Source organism: Chanodichthys erythropterus, chromosome 6 (genome assembly GCF_024489055.1).
Source record: "Chanodichthys erythropterus isolate Z2021 chromosome 6, ASM2448905v1, whole genome shotgun sequence".
Lineage (NCBI taxonomy): Eukaryota > Metazoa > Chordata > Actinopteri > Cypriniformes > Xenocyprididae > Chanodichthys > Chanodichthys erythropterus.
This window is the reverse complement of record NC_090226.1, coordinates 7,262,968-7,286,500: the sequence shown is the minus strand read 5'-3', so window position 1 is coordinate 7,286,500 and position 23,533 is coordinate 7,262,968. Positions and strand designations below refer to the sequence as shown.

The window sequence follows — 23,533 nt, the reverse complement described above, 5'->3', positions numbered from 1 at the left end:
AATTGCAGTGTTAACACCGCAGTCGCTACGTTAATCGCCACACTGCTTTACATTTAAAAACACATGGATGAATTTAAAAAGAAAATGCATTGTTTTTAAAATGCTTAAATAAAACATTACTTCTTTCAAAACAATTTTACTGAACCCAAAGACATTTGAACAGTAGTGTACACATATATACAGTATTTTAATTTTTTTAGAAAATTTACACAAATGCATATAGACACATACCTCCTCTCTGGACTTGCCTCCGCCAGCTGCTACTCTGGGCTGAAGCTTCACTAAAGTTCCCAGCAGTGCAAATGTCTCATTTTGTGCAAAGCTGATGTTGGCGTTGTCATGGAGGCCAAAGATCTCCGGTGAGTCATTTATTGGTAGACCACGAAAGTATGTCAAATAACCCTGCACAAAAAAAAAAAAAAAAAGATGATGTACTGCATAACTTTAAGCACAACAGAATACAAAACTGTGCTGAGCTATGAGCCTGTGGAGGGAGAAGCTCCTTGTACACTGATCTGAGATCATCTTTATTGTTTTTAAATAATACTTTAGGTTGAGTTTACATTAAGAGACATGAGTTCTGGACCTTGACATTATTCTCAGTGTTGATTTGTCTGTATTCTCCAGAAGGAGAGTAAATGTGTTCAAGGCCCAAAACAGCAGGGCAGTAGAAATCCTCCAGGATGTTTAGGATGCAACGGCGATCCCAGTTGTCTGTCACACGACCCCCATAGTTTATTTCCCCTGCAGTATACTTTAGAACCTGAACAGAGAGGGAGAAAGAGATAAATTAAATCAGGAATAGTGAGAGTGGCTTCCTTTTATACATATTAAAAATATAAACACTACCTAATACATGTTTAGATGTTCTGTAACTGCTTAAAATGGCTCATGTTAGTTACCCAATATATGCATAATCAGCTATGAAAGTGTGCAAAGGAAGAAAAATACTCTGAGACATGAAACTGTGTGTGAGGGTGGGTAGCAAGGAACGTCTGGTTTTGCCTTGTATGGGATGTCCTGATACTCATCCAGGAACATTTTCAGCTGGCTTATGCAGATGTGAAGGTCCCCATCCGTAAACTCATATGGAATGTTAAATCCTAGTGGGCCAAATTTCCTGCGCTCAATGGCATTCCCATGGAAAAGGCACAGTGACAGGAGGAGAGCCTTAAACTCGGCTGCCTGCCAAAATAAAGAAAGACACAGAGAGAAAGAAACAGAATAAATAAGAAATCTATTTAGTAATAAATATAAATAATAATAAATATATTGTATTTTAGATTTACATATATGTATACTTTTGTAAACTACTATACAAAAGTCTCAAAAGTCGTTTGGGGTTAGAAGGATGCATTAAACAGATCAAAAGACTTTTATAATGTTACAAAGGATTACTTTAAGTGAATGCTGTTCTTTTGAGCATTCTATTTATCAAAGAATCCTGAAAAAAAATATTTCACAATATTACTCTGTTTACTGTTTATTTTTGATCAAATAAATACAGGCTTTTTGAGCAAAAGACACTTCTTTAAAAATTTTTTTAAAAATCTTCCAGACCGTAAACTTTTGAAACGGTTCATTTGCTATAATCACAATTAAATATGATATTGTATTTATCTCAAGTTGGGAAACATGTGCTTCTTTTCAACAGGAACCTTAGTGCATGAAGAGATGAAATCATCAGTGAGGCTGGCGTAGGTCCTCAGAAGATTGGCTTTAATGCCTCGTGGTGGTTCTATCGTCATCTTGGAGCCATTCTGCAGAATGGACACTGGGAACTTGTTGCTGGGCAGACTAGTGAGCCAAAGACGGAAGTCCCGATGGACCTATGGTGCAAAGAGGTTTTTCAATATATTTAAAAAGTCTTACTTTTGAAAATCCAGTAAATAAAGTTCTTCCCAAACAGTATATAAAAACTGAAATAGTCAGGTGTGTCAAACTTTGTCAGAATCAATGTTCTCAATGAGTCTCTCTAGAGATGGCATCCAGCTGGGAGCGAGGTGGCAGTTCTGAAAGAAGACCCATTTTCCTTTCTCCATGGCACTGCGCATCATGGTCTCAGCACTGGGGCCCTGACATACAGCAAATGCTTTTAGCCTAATATAGTCAATATACTCAAATATACACAGATACAGTGTCTTATTCCATGTTTTGCTGAACACACTTCATGAAAATACATATAAAAGCCCTTAAAGGTGCCCTAGATTCAAAAATTGAATTTACCTCGGCATAGTCAAATAACAAGAGTTCAGTACATGGAAAAGATATACAGTGAGTCTCAAACTCCATTGTTTCCTCCTTCTTATATAAATCTCATGTGTTTAAAAGACCTCAGAAGAACAGGCGAATCTCAACATAACACCGACTGTTACGTAACAGTCGGGGTGTACACCACCAATATTTGCATATGCCAGCCCATGTTCCCAACATTATGAAAGGGATTACACGTCTGGATCTCTGCACAGCCGAATCATCAGACTAGGTAAGCAAGCAAGGGCAATAGCGAAAAATGGCAGATGGAGCAATAATAACTGACATGATCCATGATAACATGATATTTTTAGTGATATTTGTAAATTGTCTTTCTAAATGTTTCGTTAGCATGTTGCTAATGTACTGTTAAATGTGGTTAAAGTTACCATCATTTATTACTGTATTCACGGAGACAAGAGCCGTCGATATTTTCATTTTTAAACACTTGCAGTCTGTATAATTCATAAACACAACTTCATTCTTTATAAATCTCTCCAACAGTGTAGCATTAGCCGTTAGCCACGGAGCACAGCCTCAAACTCATTCATAACCAAATGTAAACATCCAAATAAACACTGTACTTACACGATTAGACATGCTGCATGACGAACACTTTGTAAAGATCCATTTTCAGGCATATATTAGCTGTTTGAACTTTTTTTCAGGGCCACACACCCTGAATCGGCTCATTTCTAATTATGCCCCAAAATAGGCAGTTAAAAAATGAATAAAAAAAAAATCTATGGGGTATTTTGAGCTGAAACTTCACAGACACCTTAGACTTATATTACATCTTTTTTTAAAAAAAATTCTAGGGCACCTTTAAGTTTACATTGTTAAGATATTAGTGTAATGTTGAATATATATGTAAACCAGTTGGTGTGAGCCTGTAGGTCAGGTATGTCACAGTTCTTATATGTGACACAGAACATTGCAGCAATTCAGAAACTTTAAATAGGAACATAATTAGCACTAGGGTGGGAAGTCATCTTTTATTAGTGTTCGTCTACTGCAAAAATGTATGGAGAGTATCTTAGGCTCAAGGTCTCAAAGGTGTGGACACTTTGAACTGACTAAAATGGCATGTAGGACATATTAAAGACAATCTAGTCAGAAGCTACAACTGTGATATCAGTTTGTGCATATGTATTTCTACTGTATGTTCTGACCTGGCCTTGCCCAAGGGAGATGGCGTTCATCTTTTTTGAAAACTTCATGACCTCTGCAAACTTATAGAGGTCAGCAGCAGGGTCGGTACCAGGAGAAAGCACAAAAATGAGAGCGGTGGACGGAGACGACTCTTTAAACACCACAGACAGGTCCGATGTCTGAGAGGTAAGAGAAACATGGTGAAATGAGTGAAATGACAAATAATGACCAAAACAGTGAGTCATAGAGAAACACATTATTAGTATGACTCAAAAATATGCAAATACCTGCTAAAGGGTGAATTAAAATTGTGTCTTTAACCTCTGTTTATTTACCATTCTAATGTGAAGTTCTTACATAAGCAGTGTGTTGTTTTATTGTTCCATCAATGTCAAAATGCTATTCGATAACTTACGTTATTATCTGATTATATGAGTGAGGTGTATGAAGCATATTATGTGTGGGTACCTGGGGTTCGATGAAACTCTGACCCAGCTGTGCAGCCACAAAGTCCTGCAGGCCGTGAGTAAGCCGGTCAGCTCTCAGACAGCGCAGAACCAGCAGCTTCTGAAACGAGTCTAAGCTGCTGTCCAACTCACCTGGAAGAGGCTCCCTGTTCACATACATACACATGCATATAAACTGAGAATCTAAAACTGTAATGCACTAAAACAATACCATTTACAACCTTTAATAGGGCTTGCATGTGCGTTTGTGGCTACCTGTGTGGCTGGTTGCTGTCAAATATACTCTTGAAGGCTGATTCATGTTTGGAGAAACTCTCTGGCAGGTTACTGAAAGTGGGCAGGGCGCTCAGTGCCAATATGTCCTGCCAGGCTCTCATGGACAGCCAGTTTGGAGCAGGATTAGGAGCCTGCAGCTGGGGCTGGCCCCCAGATAACATGTATCGCCACTCAACCTGTACACACAAGCACATTTATATATAAATGGGTCATATCCAGATACAAGTCCCTAAGATATCTCTATACTTTATTATTTCTTCATCATTACAAACATTGATATGACAACACAGTGTTGACTGTACATTTGACTCTATCACAGCACAATCAAATAAGCCTCCTGGATTTATACTGTAGTAGAATAAACATTAGCATTATTAACAGCAGCTTGAGTGATAAAGATCACAAGAAAATGGAGACAGAATTCAATTATTGAACTTTTTTTAAATGTCCTTGTGCAGTCTCTGATAATCTCTGATTTTCTGTAAATATTTGCCGGATGGAAAGTAAAAAGGTTGAGATAGAGATGAAAGAGAGAGGAAGAGAGAGAGGCTTTTAATCCTGTTTTATTTTTTTTAAATTATTTTTATCTCGCTAACCATATCAATCTTGCCGTCATTCATCAGGATTCTGGCACACAGGAGGAAGGCAAACATCAGCTTGTGTTTCTCAAAAAGGCTACGACAGACGTTACTGTACAAGCTGAAGGTGAAGAACTCATTAATGTTGAAAATACGCTCCTTCACTGTCTCTGTGGGGAGAGAAGCCAAGATAGTTAGTTAAACAGTTAGCTAATATATAAAAGAATTTATATCTTCTATTAATTGTTACTGTAAAATTCTATAAGATGTCTAAAACATGGGGGCTGGGGCCCATTTGAGGGCCTCAAGATGACTTAAAATAAAACAAAACAAGCATTAAAATGAGCTAAAACAAAAAAAAAAAATCAAGATATTTCTTATTTCAATTCAAGAAAAACCAGGGTTCTCACGGTCATGGAAAACCTGGAGGTATCAGACACCTGTAAATTAATATTTTATTCATTTGCATGACTTTTTTGTAATATATATATATATATATGAATCCTTATACTTAATACTTATCTAGTAAATTACGAACAACTGGAAAAGTTATGTGGCCTTTGAATATTGTTGTGGAAAATGGGGGGGCCTTTGAGTCAAAAAGGTCAAGAACCAATGGCTTAAAAAAATTGAAAAGATGAAAATCTGGCAGGTTCTTCAGTGCATAGAGTCAAAAATAGGAGGGCATGTTCTCTACCTGCTCGCTTTGAGTTGGCAATGCCACCCATGAAAATACCCAGGAACCACTCCAGAGAGTATTGGTACATGGGGTCCACGTTTGACAGATCTGAAACGCAGAAAAAGAGGATCTGGGCTCTGACAGCCACTGGGACATATTCCAGACGTGTGGCGTCAATGTCCCTCTCAGTCGCCTCCGCTGCAGTCACTTTAGCCTAGTGGTTTAGAAATTTGAAAAATCACTTTTTAGATACTATTAGATACTTTTACAGTAGATGCTAAATTAAATAGAAGGCACATTTAGCCTTTTAAGCAAGGAAGACACAAGCATTTTTTTCAGACCTACCTGAATCTCTTCGGCTTTGACTTTGGAGGCTGCAAGCACTCTTATCAGTTCCTCGTCATCAACAGGGTTTCCCTCTGAAGAGCTCAGTCGGAACAGGATCTGATCTTCTATCTCCTTTAATTCCTGTTTCATTTGTGCATTACTCACAATGAGTTGGTTCTTCGCCCCTTCCAGATCGGGTCTCTCTTCAGCTACGAGACACCCTAGTAGCTGATCCTCTAGCCCACTGCATTAACAAAAAAACGTGAAATTCAGGATCTACCTCACAACCTAGAAGCCATCATTATGTTTATGTCTGAAGAAATGTAAGAGCAGCACCTGGGTGAGAGGGTGAAATTAATGAGAGTGACTTTAGTAGAGATCTCGGGTGAGTAATGTGGGTTGGGCAGCTTAGTGGTAATGTACATCTTGAAGTCGTCATGATAGTGAATGACACTGTCTCCGAGCTTTAGAACTGTGTTGCCTTCATGGGTATATGTCTGAGGAGCATACACACAAGAAAATCAGTTTACACTGAAGGCAGCAAAGAAATACCTAAACAATATTGATCATTGAACACTTTAAAAATAATGCTAGCCTCAGAATGTTGTTCATGAGGTAGCTATAGCAGCTTTTGAGCTTTATTTTATTATTTATTCACACAAAACATTTATGTGTATTGTGTACCTGTCGTAGGAGCACAGGGTCCAGTGCAGGGTCTAGATCTTCCCCGACGTTCTCCAGCAAGCAGGGCTTCCCAAAGCGGATAGCATTTTCTAAACTACGCAGGAAGTCCCGGTCACTCAACTTCATCACATCCAATCTGTTATCGCGCTCCTGCGGAAACAGAACAGAACAAAGACCATGAGAAAACACTGATTGGGGTAAATGACAGACACAACAATTTAAAAGTTTGGGAAAAGTAAGATTTAAAAAAAAGCAAGAAATTAATACTTTTACTCAGCAAGAATGCATTGAACTGATCAAAAGTGAAAGTAAAGACATTTATAATATTATAAAAGATTTCTATTTCAAATAAATGTGTTTTTTCTAACTTTCTACTCATCAAAGAATACTAAAAAAATCAGTTTCCACAAAAAGTAGCATAACTGTTTTCAACATTAATAATAATAAGAGCACCAAATTAGCATATTTAGATTGATTTCAGAAGGATCATGTGGCAGAAGACTGGAGTAATGGCTGTAGTAATACATATTAAAATATATTAAAATAGAAAGCAGTTATTTTAAATTGTAATTATATTTCACAATATTACTGTTTTTACTGACCCAAAAACTTTGAACGCCAGTGCAATTTTCAGCTAGTTAAAATATTATCATTTGGTAAAAAATATTTCAATATAATTCTTACCATGTTCTTAATCCATTTGTTGGCCTGTCCCTGCGGATCGATGAATAGAGGCCAGCGCTGAGAGTACTGTGCGATTACTCCATTCTCCACAGAGAGACTATCCTTGGGCAGGCCAGCAATCTATACAAAATGACACACACGAAAATATATAAATAAATGTAATAAACATAATATAAGAGCATTTAATTTTAGTATATATGTTTTATGTCCATGCACAGCACTTAAGTACATGTACAATGTTGTACATATGTGTTGGTCTCTAACCTGCCAGGAGCGGATCTTGACTTTGTCTCCTAGTGTGCTGATCAAGTTGGGCTGCTCTGTGTGAGGAACTGTCAGTTCTTTAAAACCCCTAAGCCACTCCTCAGCCATAGCTGAACGATACTCTCCCTGCAAAAATCATACATGTTTACATCCACTCTCTATGGCTGAATCTCACAGTTAGATGTCAAAGATGCAGTTTTTTTCTGCCTTATGGTAATGAGAGGATTATAGAATATAGAATATAGAATATAGAAGACAAAACAGAATTTCCTGTTTATTTCTTTTGATTTTGGGGTGAAATATGACCTGGACATGTTCTTAACAGTTTTTGTAATCAAACACCCTCATAATTAACTTTAAACATTCAAACATCACTCCACCCAGCATGTATTTCTCTACCCCAAACACTCACAGTGAAGGGTCCGAGGTAAGCTATGTATCCTGCAGCAAGCAGCACATCTCCTGCCACGTTATTGACCATGTACTCCAGCTGCTGTACTGTCTCTTTCCAGCGTACCTTCTCATCAGCCAGACCACCAATCAGCTGCCACACACAACAACATCCTGTGTCTGAACCTCTATGTGCTCAGTATAAAGTCAATGTGTAATAAACTTTGACAAAACATATTCAATAGTCATGTATTATATTCAGAAAGGTACTGTTGTAAACCAGACTGCTATGTTAAAGAGGAAAGTTTGACAGGCCAATATTACATTAAGTTGAATGGAAAATTAGACAGGTGAGATGAGATGGTTTTTCTCCACTCACTTTATCTGCACGGATCAATCTGTTCTCACACAGCTGACATTTGGCATCTAGCTCATCTCTCTTCCTCAAGCATTCATGATACTTAGCCTGCAGGGTGGCAATGCCCTCCTCTACAGCTGCTAGTTTCTCCTTAGCCTCATTCAGAATCTGCTGTGTTACAGCCAGATCCTCCTGAGCTTCCTGCAAGGCTTGCTGTTCACACACACACAAAGAAACATTAAATATTAAAACATTAATATGATTATTAAAATGACTTATTTTTGGTCTGTTCACAACAACAACATGTTTGTAAGCATTAGGCTGAAATGAACAGCTTTAGGCAGAAATGTGCTAAAGAAAATTACATATAAAAAAAGACAGATTGTCCAGAACGGACACAGGCATGTAAAATCAAATATACACAAATCAAGCATGTACATTTGATGAGATCTTAGCTAAACAATGGATTTAGCAGAAAGGAATCAAGTTCCTACCCGTTTGGGCTCTACAGCTCTGGACACAAAATGGTACAAATGCATCGCTCGCACCCACTGACAGATGGAAGTACAGGCTTTGGACACCTTGGCGATTGAGTCAGGCTGGAACTCTGGGTTGTCAATGTAAGGCTGCACTTGTTTGATCACCGCGTCTGGGATGTTGTCCTGTGGGAAGATGATAAGAGCTTGGTAATGGATATTATTTACTATGGGCTAAAATGTTATAATTAATTATTCTAATAAATATTCAACTTTGAGGGGATGGGGGGTAACTTTCCATTATTACTTAGCCCACTTTAACAACTCCAATACAACAGCAGAAACTACTAGCCTAACTAATACATTATTAAAGGCAAGTGAACAGACTGTAAAAAGAACCAATAGCCTACTGTACACCAATTACAAGCATAGATATACAACAAAAAGTTACAAATAAAGTATAAGGTCTAACTGTATTATTAATTTTCATATACAGAAATGTAATAATTAAATGTAAAATGACACTGTTCACTGTATAAATTGAACATAGATTAATGGAAAACAGCAGGTATTTATAGGTTGCTGTCACTTTAAGAGTGAGACCCCATGCACGCACAGAATCGATAGATACACATCCGAATTTTCACCTCGTTCAATAAAGACATAACCAAGTGTGTTTATGAGAATACTTGCCGAGTGGGGTATTTTGATTGACATAATGCGTGTATGTGTCCATCCAAGTGCACTGAGGACGTGAAAGAGGTATCAATTTGGAGTTCGCAAGCTATCTGAAACGCACCTCTCTCTCTGTGTGTGCGCGCAAGCCTTGTATGCATATGCGTCTATGCGCACCGCAATCCTCTTTTGCTTCTTCTAGTGCTGGAATGGTTTTATATCTATTTAATGTGTCACGGAACAACAACGATCCGTTTAACTACTATTATTAATGCTGAAAACTATGCTAATTAATATTTTTGTGGAACAAATTTTTCTTTTATAAAGTTAAAAATAACCGAATTTATTTGAAATAGAAATAATCAATTTTCTGAATGTTTTTTTCTTAAAAACTTCTCTGACCCCAACTTTTGAATGGCATTGTATGTACTTCAAAATATCACCACCACCAACAACAAATCAACATCTCTCAATAAATAGCAACATAGCAACATCTACAACTTGCGTACAACTTACCTTGTCATACTTGAACAGACCCTCCAGAAACTTTCCTGGATCTTGCAGTAGGGCCTTTCCTGCATCCCAGTAGTCATCAACCTTCTCTCCGAGTTTCTCTCCTGCAACTTTCTTAGGTTTGATACCCTTCAGGATGCAGACAGCTTCTATGACCAGCTTCACTCCTTGAGGAGGCCTCTGCAGAGCCCTCACCTGTATATCAATCAAACACACACTCCTCTCCTTGTGAGATGGCATGATCTAAATATTTGCTGTATATGGACAGATGTTAACAGAAAATATGATGTTTGCACCTCAACGACATCATTCTTTTTCAGGGACTGCAGGCTAGCGAGGGCGGCATCGAGGGCAGGAAGTGCTTCATTCAGATCTTTTTGAGCATCGTCAGCAATGGCCTGTGCCACACGAGCCTTTTCAGTGGCTTTAGCCTCCTCAGCCTGCACGGCTATACGGGTCTCCTCCGCTACCACTGTGTCTTCCTATACAAACACATTGCCCAGGCAACAAAATTCAAGATTTAGTTTTATTCCTCCATGTTTGTATTCATACAATTTTTTTTATTTTTGATCATTTTATTCACTTTTATTTTCTCCATAGTGACCACAGTGTCCTTGGCTGCCTCCTCTAGCTGAGGCCTCATCATCTCCAATTCTTCCTGCATCTTGGCTACATCCTCTGCTGTACTCAACAACTACACACACACACACACACACACAAACAATCACTTTTGTAAATTATGTACAGTAGAATGAATAGTATAGAAAATAATTAATGTCCCCAAAATCACCTTGTCCAGGCCAGTTTTCATTCGCTGCCGAGCGCTGTGTAGCTCCTGCTTCTTCTGGCCAATCAGAGATGAAAATATGCTGAGGAGCTCCAGGTAACTCTTGGGAGTGACATAGTTGTGGCGGGAAAGTTCAGCCAGGTACTGCTCACACTTCCTGGACACCATTTGATGGATCTCAACACACATCAGTGCCTGTACAGAGAAACAGCACTCTGTTACACACTGCATACAGTTACACACATATATCACACACTTTTCCTTACCAGGCTTTGGATGGTCGTAGGGCTGGCCTCCAGTTCTGGAAGCTCATTTAGAAAAGATGTTGCTACAGACTGTAGTGCCTCCTGTGGCCAGGCACTGAACCAGTCAATGGTGCAGCAGTTAACCAATGAGGGGAACTGCCTAAGGCGAGCCCGGAACACTTCCCCTACTGGACTGTAGATGGAGACAGAGAACAGAGGTCCTGAGCTTCAGTTTCCAAATGTATGTTTCAAGCTATATCTCAGTGCTGAAATTGAATGGGAAATCTTTCTAACAACAACATTTACACTGCACTAATCTTACACTGGAATTCTGAATTTTGCACTCAGCAGTTTTGTACAGTGTATATGTAGCAGTGAAATATAAATAGAGGTATTGATATAAAGATAAACCTCATGCAGAGAACAGTGTGGATGTTGCTGCGGACTCTCTTGATGTAGGCAGCCATGAGGTTTGCTTTGGTAGGCTGCTGGCCCATGTCCTGAACCACAGGTTTCATGGCAATCAGGATGCGCTCCTGCTCCTCCGAAGTGTAAAGATTGGGCACGTCGCCTGAGTTCAGGATGTTATTTACGTCCTCCAGGAAAGATTCGCTCTTAATCTGAAAACCAGAAGACACAAAAACTGTATGTTAAAGACTTGACAGCATGCTGTTGTGTGTGTTTGCCAATGGTGAAAAAGAGTTTGTTTTTTTCTGCAGAAAAATATTCTGGGAGTATTTTTTTGATAGACTGGAAAGTCCATTATCCTAAAATCCGAGAACTTCATTACACCATTACACACACATGTTGAGTATCAATTGAGGCTTGAGGCTTGCTTTTACTACTGTACTACTATTATTAACTGTTTTCTATTTTAATATATATATATATATATATATATATATATATATATATATATATATATAGAACAAAGCTAAATTTTCTTCAGTCATTACTCCAGTTTTCAGTGTCGCATGATCCCTCAGAAATTATTCTAATATGCTGATTAATATGCTTTAATACAACTTTATTGTGTATCACTGGTGTATCACCTGTGTATCTACAAACAGGAAGGTGATTTGCACATTCTGCAGACCAGCCTTTAGCATGATGTTCTTGATGTCCTCTCTCCACTCCAGGAGGCCATAGTTCTTGGATAGTTCAATCTGGAAGCACTCGTACTCAGCCCTGACAATATATGGACAGTCACAATGAGAATATCTCTGTAGGTCAACAATGAAGCCATACTGTAGATGAAGTCTTCAATTTGATGTATCACATATGGATAGTTTCCAAATGGACATATGAATGAATGAATGAATGAATGTTCAATATGTTTATATGGAACTTGGTGGGATATAATGGCTGGAGTCTCACTGTAATCATTTCGTTGTGGGTGGTATAAAGACATTTTCAAGTCAATGATTAAAAGTATTACTGAAGTTTAAGATATGGGCTGGCAGTCGAGAATATAGTGACTAACATATGTTGCGCCTTTAAACACATTCGAGCAATAACTTTGAAAAAAAGTCTTTATACACGAAGAACTCATGTGTGTATAAAATTCTGCATTTGTATTAAATATGTCACAGTTTATTCAATGTGTTCAGATAATTGGTATTGATATTGAATGTTCGCATATGTGTTCCAGGCTTGACGTGACATAATTCTTTTTAGTTCTACATGGGTGGCGAAGCAAAAAGATTACAGGCATGGTTCACTTTGACAAAAATATTGATGTGGAAAATGTTAAAGTTTAAACAGTTTCAAATCAGTGGGCCAGTATGACTTCTGGTTTTGATAAAATATTCAACTGACTCTCATTAGTAATGCTAATTATATTTTTAGGGTTCAGCACAATAAATGGTTCGGCTCTCACATATGTGTGGCAAGCCTGGTGAGGGACTGGCGTCCGCTGCCACCAACCCCTAACAGCAAAGCGTTCCCCAGGGGCTGGCGCAGGATACGGCTGATACGACACACATGCTGTATGGCGTCCATGAACAGCACCAGCTTCATCTTAGAGGTGCTGGTCTGGTTATAATCATCCATGTACTCCTCCATCACACGGACCAGCTGTATTAGGGGATAAGAAACAAAACTTCAAAGGGACCATATGATTTTTAAATAAATTATTTTCTGCAAAATACTTGCCAAAATAAATATCAAAGCAAGCTAAATATTAAATAGGTTAAATTTAAAGAACTTCAGGAGAAAATGTGACTGGTGGTTGCACATGCAAATTTTTTTTAAGTCTGATCAATTTGAGGTATCATTAATTTCTGTAGCAAGCACCACTAATATGTAACCGAATAAATGCAAGACAATATTACGCCCTATTTACCTTTTCTTTATCTTCAATAAGCTGGTAGATCTTAACAGACCCAGGGAGCAGGAAGTCTCCATACAACACTGGCTGGTATGGGACCACCTCCTCAATCTTGCACCCAAACTCCTGTATGTGAGTATTGAGGAGCTGGTCAAACCACTTCCTGTCCTCATCATTAACCAGTCGATCCTGGAACACCCTGCAGCTCTCATGATACCAAAGCTGCAACAGCTGTATTTTATTCTGTGTAAACAAAGATGACACAAAAGATTTTAAGATGATAAATAAAACAATATCTGAAGAACTGAGGTTTATCAATGGTGGTACCTCTATTTTACCAGCCTCTGCCATCAGGATGCCCTGGAAGACTTTCGAGAGGTCCCTCAGGTTGAATGTATAGTGAGATTTAGCAGGTGTGGGTAGGAGAGCAGAGGTAATAGTGGAATATACCCTGATGGTAGCATCCACTAGTGACTCACTGAACGGTTTTATTTCTGGATTTTTCTCTAGAAATCAAGGATACAAAATGAGCACATGTGAGAAAGCGTGACATATACACATCAATATAAGCTCAATGTTGACATTAAATTTTACTGATTCCAAAATGTGCACTGGTAACTTATATATCCATATTGAAGTTGCTTTAGATAAGAGCATTTGCTAAATGCATAAATGTAAATATTCGTAAATATCAGTAAAAAAAAATTGACATTTAGTCATGTCATTTCTTTCTCTTCCTTCTCTGTCTATGTTTTTCTCTCTCTCTGTATCAAGCTTACTGCCTGGGTCCTTTTTACTCATATTTCCATCTGTAAACAAGAAAGAAAAAAATCAGAATCCATTTAGATCCATTTAAAATGCTACCAAAGCTTCTGACAGGTGTTTCCTGTTGAAACCCACATTAAAATAAATTCACATCTAGATGCCCGCATGATGATTGTCACTCACCCATCCAGTTTCCTAGGATGGTGGAGAAGATCTTCCTCTTGCTGGTGTCCTCCATCTCAGTGAATGACAGGAAGTTGAAGTGGCGTGTGAAGCGTTGAGTGATGGGGTTCCTGCCCCCGCCGGGGGGACCCATGGCACATGCAAAGTTTATGTCAACAATGTTTTTAAATGTGCCTGGTAAAAACAGAAGACAAATCAGTCTAAACAGTGTTTTATAGAGTTATGTGAGCATATGTTCGTATACTCATCAAGGCTGCATTTATTTGATCAAAAATATAGTAAAAACAGCAATGTGCATGTTACGGTACAGAGACACGGAGGCAGAGGTATAAACAATCCAAGTGAGTTTATTAATAATAAGCAGAGCACTGGGTTATGGTAAGCAGATAATGAGTACTGGAGAGATGAAGGGAATATGATACTGTCCTGATAATGTCTTGCAGATGCAGCTGAAGAGATGGGATGGTTGAAGCTGGCGGAGACACTCACACACACAGGCAGGTAATCACACAAGGAGGACGGGAGACGAAGGAGATGGATGAGACGACTGGAGCAGGTAAGTATGGCGTTAGGAGTCCTTAGGGTTAGCATACATAGGTAGTAGTGCAAACGAGACCGGACAGTGAGTGTGTGTGTGTGGAGAGTCTTTGTAGTGGTGTTGATTGCAGTGCTGATGAGTGGCAGGTGGTGGTGATTAGTACTCTGGTGATTGGGTACGTGGGTATGGCAGTGAGGTGGAACCTGACGTGTCTGTTACAGTACCCCCCCTCCCACGGCCCGCTCCTGAGGGCCGCGGACCCCGACGTCGTGGTGGTCTTCCTCTCGGGCGTGGGGCAGGTCTGTCAGGGTGATTGGTATGGAAGTTCTGTAATAGGATAGGATCAAGGATATCATTCTTGGGGACCCATGAGCGTTCCTCGGGACCATAGCCTTCCCAGTCGATGAGGTATTCCAGCCGACCACCACCGCGCCGGGAATCCAGGATTTCGTGAACCACGTAGGCTGTGCCGTCCTCCAGGATGAGTGGAAGGGGGGGGCTCGGCGGCTGCCACGTCAGGTTCTGTGGAGGGAACAACAGAAGGGTGGTGAGGCTTGAGCAGTGATACGTGGAATGTGGGATGGATTCTACTGTACTGTGCTGGGAGTTGAAGACGGTAGGTGACGGGGTTGATCTGCCGGATGATGGGGAACGGGCCAATGAAGCGGGGACTCAGCTTCTTGCAGGGCAGACGCATCCTGATGTCCCGGGTGGACAGCCAGACCTTCTGCCCCGGTTGGTAGACGGGAGCTTCGGAGCGCCGAAGGTCGGCTGTCATCTTGCGTCTGCGCAGGGCTCTCTGCAGTTGGTGATGAGCTGAGTCCCAAACCCTCTCGCTCTCCCGGAACCAGTAGTCGACTGCGGGGACGTTGGAAGGTTCCCCATCCCAGGGGAACAGTGGGGGTTGGTAGCCGAGTACGCACTGGAAGGGTGTCAGTCCAGTTGTGGCTTGGCGGAGGGAGTTCTGTGCGTACTCGGCCCAACCCAGGTACTGGTTCCAGGAGTTCTGGTGGCCGTGACAGAAGGTACGCAGGAAGCGGCCTATCTCCTGGATCTTGCGTTCCGTCTGCCCGTTCGACTGAGGATGGTATCCGGATGACAGGCTGACGGTCACACCCAGGAGGGAGAAGAAGGCTTTCCAGACGTGGGAGACGAACTGGGGTCCTCTGTCGGAGACTATATCTTCAGGTATTCCATAATGACGAAAAACATGATTAAACATCAACTTAGCAGTTGCCATGGCGGTAGGTAGACCCTCCAGGGGTATCAGGCGGCAGGACTTTGAGAAGCGGTCTACCACCACCAGGATGCAGGTGTTACCGTCAGACTCAGGGAGATCTGTGACGAAGTCCACTCCCAGGTGTGACCAGGGTCTCTCAGGAACGGGCAGAGGTAGGAGCTTGCCGGTGGGAAGATGGCGTGGGCTCTTAGAGATGGCGCACTCCCTGCAGCCCTGCACGTACCTTCTGACATCGTTGGCCATGTTGGGCCACCAGAAGCGTTGTTTGAGCAACGAGAGGGTCTCATTGACCCCCGGGTGACCAGTGCCAAGTGATGAGTGGGTATTGTGCAGAAGTGGAGTGCGACGTGCCCGGGTGACGTATTGCAAGCCTTGGGGGCAACCCGGCGGAGTGCGTGTGGAGGCATTGGAGGAGGGTATGGTTTCTTCGGACCACTGGATGGGATTCACAAAGATGGACTCCGGCAGGATTGTTTCAGGGTCTTCAGGCTTTTCCTCCGGGGAATGGAGGCGAGACAGAGCGTCAGCTTTGGTATTTTTAGAACCAGGGCGGTAGGAGATAGAGAAATTGAACCTTGAGAAAAACATGGCCCAGCGAGCTTGGCGAGGGTTGAGTCTTTTGGCAGCTTTAAGATATTCAAGGTTTTTGTGATCAGTGAGAACTTGGAATGGATGAGTAGCCCCCTCCAACCAATGCCTCCACTCCTTGAGGGCAAGCTTGACGGCCAGGAGTTCGCGGTCACCGATGTCGTAATTGACCTCCGCCGGGTTGAGCTTGCGGGAGAAGAAGGCGCATGGATGGAGTCTACTAGGTGTCCCCTGCTGCTGTGAAAGAACCGCTCCCACTCCGGTGGTGGAGGCGTCCACTTCCACGATGAATGGGAGCTCTGGATTAGGGTGGACGAGGAGGGGAGCGGTGGTGAAGGCTCTTTTAAGGGTCTCAAAGGCGTTGGTGGCTTGTTGGGACCAGGACAGAGACTTGGGCTGGTTACGGAGTAGGTTGGTTAATGGACTGACGATGGTGCTGTAGTTCTTGATAAACCGGCGGTAGAAGTTGGAGAAACCTAGGAAGCGTTGGAGTTCTTTGATTGAAGATGGAGTGGGCCAGGACTGAATGGCGGAGACCTTCCCCTCGTCCATCCGGATGCCACTGTGATCTATTACGTACCCCAGGAATTGGACAGAGGGCTGGTGAAAGGAGCACTTCTCAGCTTTGAGGAAGAGGTGGAATTGCCGTAGGCGTTGGAGGACCTCCGCAACGTGGTGGCGATGTTCGGCCAAGCTCCGGGAGTAGATGAGGATGTTGTCTATATACACCAGAACGAACTTGTGGAGAAACTCCCGGAGCACCTCGTGTATGAAATCCTGGAATACGGAGGGGGCGTTGACCAGGCCATACGGCATAACAAGATATTCGTAGTGTCCGGTGGGCGTGACAAAGGCGGTCTTCCACTCGTCCCCCTCGCGTATCCGGATGAGGTTGTACGCGCTGCGGAGGTCCAGCTTAGTGAACACAGTGGCACCACGGAGATGTTCCAGGGCCGCTGGGACGAGGGGAAGCGGGTAGCGGAATTTGATGGTGATCTTGTTGAGGGCACGGTAATCAATGCAGGGCCTCAAGCCTCCGTCCTTCTTCGCCACAAAAAAGAAGCTTGAAGCAGCAGGGGAAGTAGACGGGCGGATGTAACCTTGGTTGAGGGCCTCTTTTATGTATTCCTCCATGGCCTTCTCCTCCGGTATTGACAGGGGGTAAATGCGTCCCCTGGGCACTGGTTCACCCGGTAGCAGATCGATGGCACAGTCCCATGGCCGGTGTGGAGGAAGCTTGGAGGCGCGTTGCGGGCAGAAAACATCACTGAAGGGGGCGTAGTCCGGGGGAACATCCACGGAGCGTTTTTCGACAGGGCTTTCGATAGAGGTTGCATTCATGGAAAGAGACTTGGAGAATGGAGACTTTGGAACAGGAAGCGTTGGGAAGCAATCTGGAAAGCAGTGGTCGCCCCACTTCAGGACTTCGAGCCACGGGCGCCCTAGAACCACGTCAGCGGTGGACTCCTCCAGAACCAGCAGATGAATCTTTTCAGAGTGTAGAATACCCACGTTGAGTTGAAGTGGTCCCACACAATGACGGATGTGCTTACGGCTCAGGGGTTTGCCCGTGATGGAGTGGATTTGATAGCTAACCGGAGACGGGGAGATCTTGAGCTTGAGTTGTCGACAGAGGGCGCTGGAGATGAAATTTCCTGCAGACCCTGAGTCGAGGAGCGCCACCACTGGAACAGAGGTATTTGCAGCAGTAAGGATTACAACAGTTGTGAGTGGTTTCATTTTATGAATGGAAGGGAAAATCGCACTCACCACGGGCCGAGGAGGACGGGTTGGGCATGTGGAGAGAACATGCCCCGGAGATCCACAATATAGACATAAGTTATGAGTCAATCTTCTTTGTCTTTCATTGGAAGTTAGACGGGAATGGTCGATTAACATTGGTTCGGTGGCTGGTTCTGGGGAGCTGACGGGTTCAGACCGGCGGAGGAGGTTGGTGGCAGGTGACTGGCCCTGGTGCTCGGGGAGACACGACTGCATACGAGAACCCACGCGGATGGCAAGTTGGATGAAGCGTTCAAGTCCCATTGAGTCCTCGTATGCAGCGAGATGCAGCCGCACGTTGGGTTCCAATCCTTGACGGAAAGAAGTGATGAGGGCTTGTTCATTCCATCCGCTGGTGGCGGCTAGCGTTCGGAACGGCAAGGCATAATCATTCACAGAGAGATTTATTTGCTTTAGATTGTAGAGTTTCTCACCAGTAGAAGAATCCTTCAGAGGTTTCCCGAAGACCTCACGGAAGTGAGAGACGAACGCTGAATATGATTGTACTACAGGGCCTTTCTGAGTCCACAGGGAATCTGCCCATTGCAGGGCCTTACCTTGCAGTTGCGAAATGATGAACGCAATTTTTGCTGTGTCGGAAGTGTAGAGGTGCGGCTGCATCTCCAAGACCAGTTCACATTGGAGAAGGAATCCGCTGCATTCCTCCGCCGATCCTGAGTAGGGCGCCGGTTTGGCCATGGGACTGGCGGTGAATGCTGGAGAAGGAGAGGTGACAGAAGGTGCGGAAGCTGAAGTGGTGGATATTGATGGTGAGGATGGCTGTGGTGTGAGTGCTCGGCGCAGTGCGTCCACGAGCTCTTGAAATGGGTCGTTGGTGCTCATGCTGTAAAGTTGTTATGGTCCGGTCTTCTGTTACGGTACAGAGACACGGAGGCAGAGGTATAAACAATCCAGGTGAGTTTATTAATAATAAGCAGAGCACTGGGTTATGGTAAGCAGATAATGAGTACTGGAGAGATGAAGGGAATATGATACTGTCCTGATAATGTCTTGCAGATGCAGCTGAAGAGATGGGATGGTTGAAGCTGGCGGAGACACTCACACACACAGGCAGGTAATCACACAAGGAGGACGGGAGACGAAGGAGATGGATGAGACGACTGGAGCAGGTAAGTATGGCGTTAGGAGTCCTTAGGGTTAGCATACATAGGTAGTAGTGCAAACGAGACCGGACAGTGAGTGTGTGTGTGTGGAGAGTCTTTGTAGTGGTGTTGATTGTTGATTGAGTGGCAGGTGGTGGTGATTAGTACTCCGGTGATTGGGTACGTGGGTATGGCAGTGAGGTGGAACCTGACGTGTCTGTTACAGTGCAGTACTGTGAAATATTATTACAATTTAAACCTGTTCTATTTTTAATATATATTTATAAATGTATTCCTCCAATGGCAAAGCTGAATTTTCAGCATCAATACTCCAGTCTTCAGTGTCATGTGATCTTTCAGAAATCAGTTAATGCATACTTGCTGAATAAAAGTATTAATTTCTGTACAACAAAAAAAGAAAGAACGGTATATGTAACGTATGAATGTGCATAGAAGATTTTGCACTCTTTATTAAACACACCTATCTGTTTCCTGTCATACCAGCCCCCGTGATCCATCCACTGGCGCAGAAGTTCAATGGGAGGCTGGGCTCCATATGTTTCCAGCATGGGCATGTTCAAATCATCAATGAAGAAGATGAAATATTTTCCCAGAGGAGGCCCAAACACACCCTTACGCCTGTAAGTAAGATATATAAATTCAATATTTAAAAGAATACATTGTATGTACAGCGAATTAGTACTTAAATTCAATAACAGACTGATGAGGAAAAGATAGAGGAAGAACCTCCTGTCAAGCTTGCTGTCAATATAGTCTTGAGTCTGGTTGGCGGAGGTGCGAGCAGAGAACATAAGGAAGTGAGTTATATATTCAGCAGGCATGTTTTTGAGGAGCTTGTCTGATATGGTCAGGGTCTTTCCTGTGCCAGTGGGCCCAATGCACAAGACCTGTCAAATAAGAGAAGGAATCAAGCTTAGCAGCACATATGTTTGGCATAAAGTTGACTGTATGTTGAGTGTTACTCAGAACTACCTACAGGCTTCTTATTAGAAAGCAGCATGTCTGTCAGGAAGGACATGCGAACAGTGTCGACTGTGGGCACAATGATGTCTGAGTAGCTAGTTTCTGGGGTGATGACCACATCCTTGGCATATTTCATCCAACTGACCCACTGTATCTGAAGCATTTGAATAATCAAATGAATGTATGTTTATTCTATTAACAATCTCTGATCTCTAAAGCATCTCTGAAAAATGTTTTGCAAAATTAATTCCAATGTTCCAGAAAACATTCTCTCACTTTTCTCTCTTTACCCTCCTCCTCCTCATCAAAACGACTTATCCCAGCATCATCTAAATGGTAATCATACACTAGTCCCTCCTCAGGGAAACTCAGTTGGACCTGAAAAATCAAACAAATGAGTTTTGCAAAATGCAGTGTGCAGCTGTGCACTCTGAATAAATAATCTTACATAAGAGCAATAAAAAAAAATGATTTGAACACTCTCAGGCACTTCTGTTTAATTATCTACAGCATGTAAATCATTGCTGGTAGCACTAAGCTTCACGATAAATTTATGCCGCTATTGACCTTTTCTTCAGTCATCTTGCCCCTGAGCCAGGCACTGAAGCGTTGGCAGCTGTTAGCATCTCCTGTAGCTCCAACACTCCATATGAGTGCAAAGATAAACCAGGGCTCAATCAGCTCCTGCAGCCGAGACAGTTTCTCCTGGGAAAGAGGCTTCTTACCCTGACCAGACACACACACACACAAAAATCAGTTTAACCATGAATAAATTAACAAGCGTAACCACTGTAATACTACAAAGTTCTCTGACCTCTCGTGGGATGAAGGGCTCAAAGAAACAGTCCAGTAGTTTGAGCAGAGAGCAGGTGAGATTGCTGTCCATAGAGGTGATCACCTCCTTTACTGATTCTCTGACAAATTTGATGGAGTCCTGAGGAAACATAACAACACCTTAAATCCTGATAGACAATGAACTACATAGCTTACATTATATTCACTTCATATAAACAGATTAGAGATGTGACGGTGAGGACATTTTTTTTTCATAACGGTGTGGAGCAGAGTGAACGTTTTCAATTAATTCCTATGGAAGTTGAAATGAACAACTGAAAACACTGAGCGCAAGTGGACACGCACCGTTATAAGCAGCCATGCACATTTTACTTTTGCTTTTGAATTAGCGCCAAATCTGGGGCGGCAATTGCTTGAATGGTGGGTTCATTATTATATTATATATAAACCATAACAACTAGAAAAACACAACTAATCCTTTGCAGATTCCCTGACGCTGGAGTTTTTCCCTCTTTTGCACCTCAATTTTAAATCACTAATTAACTAATTTTACTTTCGCTTTCCATAGGAATGAATTGCTCCGTAGTAAAACATAATTAAAAAATAATTCTGATCTAATTAACTTTGAATTTACTGTTTAATTTTCTGTTTTCTTTTAATTCAATTTAAAGCATTTCATAAAAAACACTGTAAGACTAATCACCTGCAAAAACCTTGTGAAGAGAGAGTTGAGTTGATCGGTGTAGGGCTGAAACATGTCAGGGATGGTACGGAGCCAACACTCTGTGAACGGAGTCAGACCCAGAATACTGGGCTCAAGATACACCATGCCACAGCGAGAGACCGTGGCAGGAGACGCCACTGCCAAATCCTGCACCTCAAACATCATTGTCATAACCTGAGGGCAAAAACAATGTAAAAAAAAACATACAACAGAAAATATTTTTATAATTACACAACACGGAAAGCCAAAAAGTGGCCAATAGCAGAAATTCGCATACATCAGAAAGTTTGATGATCTCTCCAGAACTCAGACACAGTTTCTTGTTGTCGTCCAAAACTGTGTTCATGTTCTCGATCCACACAGCATCCACAGGCCCATCAAACATGTACCACTTCTTCTCTTGGTCCATGGAGGCAGCTCCATCCCGAATGAGACAAGACAGTATACCATCTGTCCTGTAATCAAATAGTGCGTGTTACTTTTAACAACCTGTACAGTATTGTTAATACAATACTGTAAATTCAGTGTGCGCTCACCACTCATGAGTAAGCTGGTCGAATTCTCCATAAAGCTGCCCCATAGTGATGGACTTTGGGTTGAGTACATAAGCGTGTACAGCCTCATACTCTCCTCCACTAACTGAGGGCTGACCTTTCAGGGCAGTCATGGCTGCTCCCAGCACTTCATAACACTACAAGTATGTAAGAGTGCAAATAAGAAAAACTAATTCCAGAATTAGAATTTGGAATTTGTTGTTGCAGCTTGTTCATTTGTGCACTGGTTTGTGTATTAGCAAAGCTTACCTTAGTTTTCCCAGAGCCTGATGGTCCTACCAACATGAGACCGTGTCTGACTACAGTGGTCTCGTACAACTGAATGCATTTGGTTATATAGCCTGCAGGACAGGAAAAACATTTATACACCTTCATGTTTATTCTGTGTTAAAGGGTTAGTTCACCCAAAAATGAAAATTCAGTCATTTATTACTTACCCTCATGTCGTTCCACACCCGTAAGACCTTCGTTCATCTTAAGAACACAAATTAAGATATTTTAGTTGAAATCCGATAGCTCCATGAGGCTTCCATAGGGAGCAATGAACACTTCCTCTCTCAAGATCCATAAAGGTACTAAAACATATTTAAATCAGTTCATGTGAGTACAGTGGTTCAATATTAATATTATAAAGAGACGAGAATATTTTTGGAGCGCCAAAAAAAACTAAATAACGACTTATTTAGTGATGGCCGATTTCAAAACAATGCTTCAGGAAGCATCGGATCATAAATTAATCAGTGTATCGAATCTGCTCTTGGAGCACCAAAGTCATGTGATTTCAGCTGTTGGCAGTTTGACACGTGATCTGAATCATGATTCGACACACTGATTCATTTATGCTCCGATGCTACATAAAGCAGTGAATCGTCCATCACTAAGCAAGTCATTATTTAGTTTTTTTGGTGCTCCAAAAATATTCTCGTCGCTTTATAATATTAATATTGAACCACTGTACTCACATGAACTGATTTAAATATGTTTTTAATACCTTTATGGATCTTGAGAGAGGAAGTGTCATTGCTCCCTATGAAGGCCTCACAGAGCCATCGGATTTCAACTAAAATATCTTAATTTGTGTTCTGAAGATTAACGAAGGTCTTATGGGTGTGGAACAGCATGAGGATGAGTAATAAATGA

The 23,533-nt window shown here is 41.9% G+C and overlaps 1 protein-coding gene across 1 annotated transcript in view; it reads right to left on the bottom strand.

Annotated features, from left to right (window-relative positions):
- Nucleotides 1-23,533, bottom strand: part of dnah1 (dynein, axonemal, heavy chain 1) — a 44,104-nt gene that overhangs the window by 3,819 nt on the left and 16,752 nt on the right. Inside the window, exons 33-71 of the mRNA XM_067387182.1 lie at nt 22,643-22,734; nt 22,376-22,530; nt 22,117-22,294; nt 21,819-22,013; nt 21,135-21,254; nt 20,888-21,046; nt 20,597-20,698; nt 20,334-20,474; nt 20,084-20,244; nt 19,818-19,975; nt 14,086-14,259; nt 13,465-13,643; nt 13,153-13,380; nt 12,688-12,884; nt 11,861-11,996; nt 11,220-11,428; nt 10,830-11,001; nt 10,567-10,758; nt 10,360-10,470; nt 10,073-10,258; nt 9,780-9,971; nt 8,607-8,774; nt 8,134-8,325; nt 7,777-7,908; nt 7,365-7,490; nt 7,101-7,220; nt 6,417-6,566; nt 6,069-6,229; nt 5,751-5,976; nt 5,424-5,619; nt 4,745-4,896; nt 4,128-4,324; nt 3,874-4,018; nt 3,426-3,584; nt 1,944-2,075; nt 1,659-1,829; nt 1,006-1,185; nt 587-763; nt 232-402 (exon numbers count right to left, since the gene is read on the bottom strand). Coding sequence (XP_067243283.1) covers nt 232-402; nt 587-763; nt 1,006-1,185; nt 1,659-1,829; nt 1,944-2,075; nt 3,426-3,584; nt 3,874-4,018; nt 4,128-4,324; nt 4,745-4,896; nt 5,424-5,619; nt 5,751-5,976; nt 6,069-6,229; nt 6,417-6,566; nt 7,101-7,220; nt 7,365-7,490; nt 7,777-7,908; nt 8,134-8,325; nt 8,607-8,774; nt 9,780-9,971; nt 10,073-10,258; nt 10,360-10,470; nt 10,567-10,758; nt 10,830-11,001; nt 11,220-11,428; nt 11,861-11,996; nt 12,688-12,884; nt 13,153-13,380; nt 13,465-13,643; nt 14,086-14,259; nt 19,818-19,975; nt 20,084-20,244; nt 20,334-20,474; nt 20,597-20,698; nt 20,888-21,046; nt 21,135-21,254; nt 21,819-22,013; nt 22,117-22,294; nt 22,376-22,530; nt 22,643-22,734 — 6,392 coding nt within the window. The remainder of the gene's footprint in view (nt 1-231; nt 403-586; nt 764-1,005; nt 1,186-1,658; nt 1,830-1,943; nt 2,076-3,425; nt 3,585-3,873; nt 4,019-4,127; nt 4,325-4,744; nt 4,897-5,423; nt 5,620-5,750; nt 5,977-6,068; nt 6,230-6,416; nt 6,567-7,100; nt 7,221-7,364; nt 7,491-7,776; nt 7,909-8,133; nt 8,326-8,606; nt 8,775-9,779; nt 9,972-10,072; nt 10,259-10,359; nt 10,471-10,566; nt 10,759-10,829; nt 11,002-11,219; nt 11,429-11,860; nt 11,997-12,687; nt 12,885-13,152; nt 13,381-13,464; nt 13,644-14,085; nt 14,260-19,817; nt 19,976-20,083; nt 20,245-20,333; nt 20,475-20,596; nt 20,699-20,887; nt 21,047-21,134; nt 21,255-21,818; nt 22,014-22,116; nt 22,295-22,375; nt 22,531-22,642; nt 22,735-23,533) is intronic.